At 56.4% G+C, this 5,144-nt stretch overlaps 3 protein-coding genes across 3 annotated transcripts; 1 reads left to right on the top strand and 2 right to left on the bottom strand.

The window, feature by feature from the left end:
• Window positions 1-1,291: 1,291 nt before the first annotated feature.
• On the bottom strand, window positions 1,292-2,032 carry SPRG_21590 (hypothetical protein; the record flags this gene model as incomplete). Its single annotated transcript, XM_012355127.1, has 1 exon — window positions 1,292-2,032. The coding sequence occupies one exon, from the start codon at window positions 2,030-2,032 to the stop codon at window positions 1,292-1,294; it is 741 nt and encodes a 246-aa protein (XP_012210517.1).
• Window positions 2,033-2,445: 413 nt separating this feature from the next.
• SPRG_21589 (hypothetical protein) lies at window positions 2,446-2,889 on the bottom strand (the record flags this gene model as incomplete). Its single annotated transcript, XM_012355126.1, has 1 exon — window positions 2,446-2,889. The coding sequence occupies one exon, from the start codon at window positions 2,887-2,889 to the stop codon at window positions 2,446-2,448; it is 444 nt and encodes a 147-aa protein (XP_012210516.1).
• Window positions 2,890-4,128: 1,239 nt separating this feature from the next.
• On the top strand, window positions 4,129-4,715 carry SPRG_15560 (hypothetical protein; the record flags this gene model as incomplete). The annotated part of the gene is made up of 3 exons (XM_012355125.1): window positions 4,129-4,292; window positions 4,338-4,438; window positions 4,633-4,715. 3 exons carry the CDS (start codon window positions 4,129-4,131, stop codon window positions 4,713-4,715), a joined length of 348 nt encoding a protein of 115 aa, XP_012210515.1.
• Window positions 4,716-5,144: the final 429 nt, after the last annotated feature.

Here is a 5,144-nt window from a genome sequence, read left to right as displayed (position 1 = left end):
GTTGGTGCGGAACACGGTAGGCGCAACTCGGTTTTCTCTGCGACCTCTTTGGCTTGCGTCGACCAAGCACGTTTGACGCGCCACCAGCGTGCGACTTGGTGCGCTTCCGGCGGTGGACGCCCGTGCTTCGAACCCAGAAACGCATTTGTTTCCAGCTCCAGGCCGCGCGGCCAAGTGTCCGCAACATTCACGTCTTGCGACAACTACTCGCCGCGGGCCTGTATTTCGTCCAGCGCCACTGCCGCCTTTCCCTCGAGGCCGAGCCATCGCGTACGTAATTACTATCATTTTAGGACAATTTTGCACAACCAATTGGTACACTAGTGGGCCACCTCTGCCTGCTTTTGAAAGAGACGCGCATGCTCTATGTCAACAAGGTGATTGCAGACACCGACTTTGTCTTGCTGCTCCGACAAGTGTTTCACCACGGCATCTTTCTCTGGCCGAGAGCGGTCCCACGCAAACGCGCAATGACCGCCACCACATGCGCCGACCCCATTGCAGTCTACTTGGCCTCGCAGAGTAGCACGCTTTCCATTAAATAATACGTAGTACTACCATGTACCTTCATGTCGAATTCCGCGCTGTGGAGCGATGCAATGCCACGACCGTTCGCGTCAACGTGTCCGCATCCGTGACACGCGCGGCGGTACAGTTCGGACCTTGTCTTGCCTTACTTTATGGACGCCTTGTGAAGCGAGCGACCAAAATGACAATCAATCAATCAATTAAACGAGTTCGCGTTGAAATCAAATTAGCACAAAACTAACTCAAAAACTTCGCATACGTAGTGCTACGCCTGAATGCATGGGAGTTGGCACCAGCACTTGGTCGTTGGAAGTGATCTGGACACGGAGAGATCCATCCCGTGGTTGACCCCACTCGCCGAATGATAGCTCGCTCGAGGTCGTACGCAGGCTCCTGTACTCGGACCACCCGACGGAGGAGTGCAAGCCGTCGATGACAGGCTCGGCACTAGTGTGCGTGGTCCATCGCATCGACCTGTCGCATGTCTCACGAAACCAAGCCGCACGAAGAGGACGAGAATGCGACGCCAACGACCCAAAATGCGGACGGCGCAGCCGCCTTGAACAGAATACCTCAACCATTGACGCAGGGGCGCATAGCTTCCGTCTACGTGGCCTGTGTGGAATGAATCTTGGTCCAAGTAGACGACACCAACGACCTTGTCGAGGACGATATTTCCATCAAAGAGGCATGTCACGGAAAGGATGTAGTACAATCCAGGTCGTGGGTAGAAAATGCAACATTAAGAACATCGGTCATGGAGCTACAGAAAACGCACGTCGGGTGACCGCCACGCTGCGTCGTCGGCGGTGCGCAACAGCTGGACGCTGCGTCCTGGCACGTTGCGGCGGCGGCGGCGGCGCCATGGAAAACGTGCTTCGTGCGCGATAGCGCAGGATTCCACGAGGTCAAAGAGACGCCGGTCGTCGCACTTGGCGTGAGCGTTCGATGGGACGTGCAGAAGGAGCTCGACGTCGCGGCGCAGCGCGCGTGGTCGCACGCCTTCGACCAGCATGGCGCAAAAGAGGTTGACACCGGCGAAGTGAAAGTTGGTGGCCATCTCGTTGGCGCGCATAAAGTACCTTGCGACGCGCGCGCGGGCGTCGGGAATGCGCATGTCCATGACGAGGTGCACGCGGCAGTGCTGCACGACGGCCTCGATCGACGATGGCGTCGTCTCTGCCAGCTCGCGCTCGATCCAGGCGAGGATGTCGGCGTCGGTGATCGCTGCCTCGGCCATGCACATCTTGTATTGCGCGAGGAACCGCAATGTCGGCGGCGCGATCGTCGCTAGGATCGACTGCCGCGTCTGCACACATGCCTTGGCTTCGCACGCGACCTCGTAGCGCGCGCGAGCGTCGCCGAAGGCCGCCAAGCCGGCGAGCGTCGTGTCGGCCAAGACCGGCGCAGCGAGGAGCGTCTCCATGTTGCTGTTCTCATTGTCATCGTAGGCGAAGCGCTCGTCGAGGCCACGCTCGAGCTTGATCCTGGGCGAGGGAACCATGCGCTCGGTCACCGTGTTGGCGAATGAACACGTCGCCCAATCGCACGGCGCGGGTGTCGAGTATATTGGCCAATCAGCTAGAGTAGAATGCGGGAGCCAATCAAATGGCGACATTGCCCGCCGAAACCCACGTGGCAGCCCAACGGGCGTTTCACCAGCACCGACCCCAGGATCGACCCTCTACAAGATACCGGTAGATAATGGATAGATGGGAAGATAGGTCTGTGGATTGATCCGATTTCGGGCAGCCGTTTTTCTCTGGGTGTCTCTTGTAAATGACTCGACTTGCGTATGCGCAGACATGTGAAAGTGAGTTCTCGTGGCATCGAACGCGATGTTTAACGTGCAAATCCAGTGTATTTTTCAGTCTTATATATGATAATCAACTATGCTAGAGCCACCCCTTCGGCCGCTTAGAGCGCCCCCCACGCGAGGAAAACGCCAAGAAGCAGCATCGCACTCGTGGCCGCGGTCTCTGCGTTGGATGTTCGCTGCAGCGTCGATGTGGTGCCCGTGTAGCTGAGTGTGAGTTGGTTGCAGTCGGTGGAGAGCGAAATGGGGCCCGAGAGCTTTGCGTTGGGCGTAAAGGCGCTGCCGCAGACACCCGAGACGGTCGACACGGTGAACGTTGCCATTGGACCCGAGATCGCATACGTTCCCGTCGTCGAGCACGTGCTGTCGCTGCCATCGTGCGACTCGGTGAACGCACCAGAGTTGGCAAGGTCCATACGCATCCCTGTCGCACGGTACGAGCCGGGAAGCGGACACGTCAGAGCTGGCGCGGGCGTCGGAGTTGGTGTCGGAGCGGGCTTTAGGCTGGGGCAGATGCGGTAGAGAGGACTTGGGTCGGACAACATCTCACCACCATAGATATAGGTGCAGGATGGAAGCGTCTTTTTCATCCACAAGTAGTTTGCTGGGCAGGCCGACGTGCAAAAGCCCGATGGCGCGTCTTCTGGTGTCTTGATAAGAGAAAGACTGTACTCGAGGTCACTGAACATCGCAAGATAAGAAGCGTTGAGAAAGTTCGAGCAGTTGTACCAAAGGTACGCATTATATGCATCGTGCTTGACGGCCATATCCACCATGGAGCAATTGGTCCCGACTGCTGCAGGCATGCACCCATACCGATGTCGGAATTCGTCCATCGTATTGTCCCCGTACGTGTCGACGCAGTTGGGCATCACCTTGGTCATTGAGTTGAAAAAAGCCGTGCAGGTGGCGGACCCACACAGCGCCTTGGCGTTTTCAGTTGTGTAAGCTCGAAGGTCGTCCAAGTATGTGTTCTTGACACTGGAGCAGTTGAGCCACACCGGTTCTTCGTACCGCAATCCGTAGGATAATATCACGTCGGCCGCCGTGCACGCACCACCGTTGGTCGTTGGGCGCTTCATGTCGGTGCACACTTGATTTTGTTGGACGACCTTGGCGAATGTTCCGGCGTCATCGGCGCACTCTGAGATTCTGCTCGTGAGACTCTGCAGGTCGTCCTTGCACGGCGGCCGGCACATGAGGATTTTTTAGTAGTTGAGTCCTTCCGCGAACGTCATCGGGCTTTGCCAGCTGGACCTGCTCGCAGTGCACGGGGTCGAGACGTTGGCCGCCAAGCAATTCTTGATCGTCGTATCTTGGTCCGTCGTGCAAGACGCGGCGGTCGCGGACGTCGCCAGCAGGAGCGCCATCGTCGCAGCGCAAAGAAGTTTCATGGTGTTCGAGGCGAGGCAATTTGCAGTCTGGGTTCTCGTATCGTTCAGGGCAGTGTCGTTTTTGGTCCGTGGATCGAGTGTGTATATTCTTTGCAGTGGTGCCGAACCGTCGCGTGGAAAGGGACGTGGGGTTAGGGCTCACATCTCTCTAAATATAACCCTTGAAGCCACATTTGCTCGTAAGCAGCAAGTATTTCCAATTCAAAATCCGAAACCGATGGCAAAGCAAAATGGAGCGCAACTTATGGGGTAGGGATGTTGCCTATTTCAGACACCAGTGAGCCGACCGATGCGAAACCGATGCAGCCGCGGCCTCTACAGATCAGTCGTGTGCGATACCCACCGAAATCGATGCACATGAATCACCCACCCGTGTCGCCCGAGCCGACGATGGACAAGAAGACATACGGCAAGATCGCGTCCCTTGCAGCCACACCGCCGCCGGCCACTGGCTGCGGGTTGCTGGTTGCGCTCTCATGCCTCGCGAGCGGAATTGCAGCTTTCATGCTGCTCGTGCTCTTCTTCCCGACCTCCATCATCGTGTGCATTTTGCTGTAGATGTCCATGTAAATATTGCCTTGTCGGACGTGGTGCTGTAGCTTCGACTTGGCAGCCCTTGTCAGCATCGCTGTCGTCGGTCTGCTCTTGAACGTGTCCATTGTCGCAGCGTTTGGTGTTATTCTGACGCTCCTCGATCTCTGTACGAGCATACTCTAGCATGTCTCTTCTTTGAGAGATAGTTTGCTATGTAGCTACTTGTACGGCATTCGCCGTCACATTCCGTTTGCAGCTGCCAACTTGAAGGTCGCCGCCGCCATCGCAGGAACCAGCGATTGCGTCCTACCGAGTATTCCTCCAAAGCTCGGTGGCTGATGATGAGATGTGTTTGTATAGGCGTTGTGATCCCGGGCGCCTTTTCCATCGGCCTCACGGTTGCCACTGTGACGCTTGATATGATCGAGAGCGCAGCCGCGTGATCGTGTGCTTTGCCGAGCAAGGGTACATAAATTCAATTGAATTTATGTACCCTTGTGCCGAGGTACATTTGGATGGGAAATTGGATGCCATTTTATCCCATGATGTAGAACCCCGAGGCGTTGCGAGAGTCGCGCTTTCGGTCGCTCCTCCACAGCTAGCAGCGTATGTACCCGACCGTGATGATGGCGGCGGGGTGCACGAACGCTCCCTAGTCGACATTGCCATTGCATAGTGAAGGAGTGCATTTGCTAACGTTACGATTAAACATGGCGGATGTAGCTCGTCCAACAAAAGTACGCTGTCGAGGGAATGCCTTCTGCCCAGTATGCTCCCGGAGACGACGAGCGAAACAAAAGCCGGGCATGAGATAGCTATTGTTGGGTTCTGGCGTTGTGCTACGACTGGGAACAATGAAACTGTTGTAACCG

The sequence above is a fragment of the Saprolegnia parasitica genome (assembly GCF_000151545.1).
Source record: "Saprolegnia parasitica CBS 223.65 unplaced genomic scaffold supercont2.208, whole genome shotgun sequence".
NCBI lineage: Eukaryota > Oomycota > Saprolegniomycetes > Saprolegniales > Saprolegniaceae > Saprolegnia > Saprolegnia parasitica.
The sequence above is the reverse complement of the archived record's forward strand: the minus strand, read 5'-3'. Positions and strand labels throughout refer to the sequence as shown.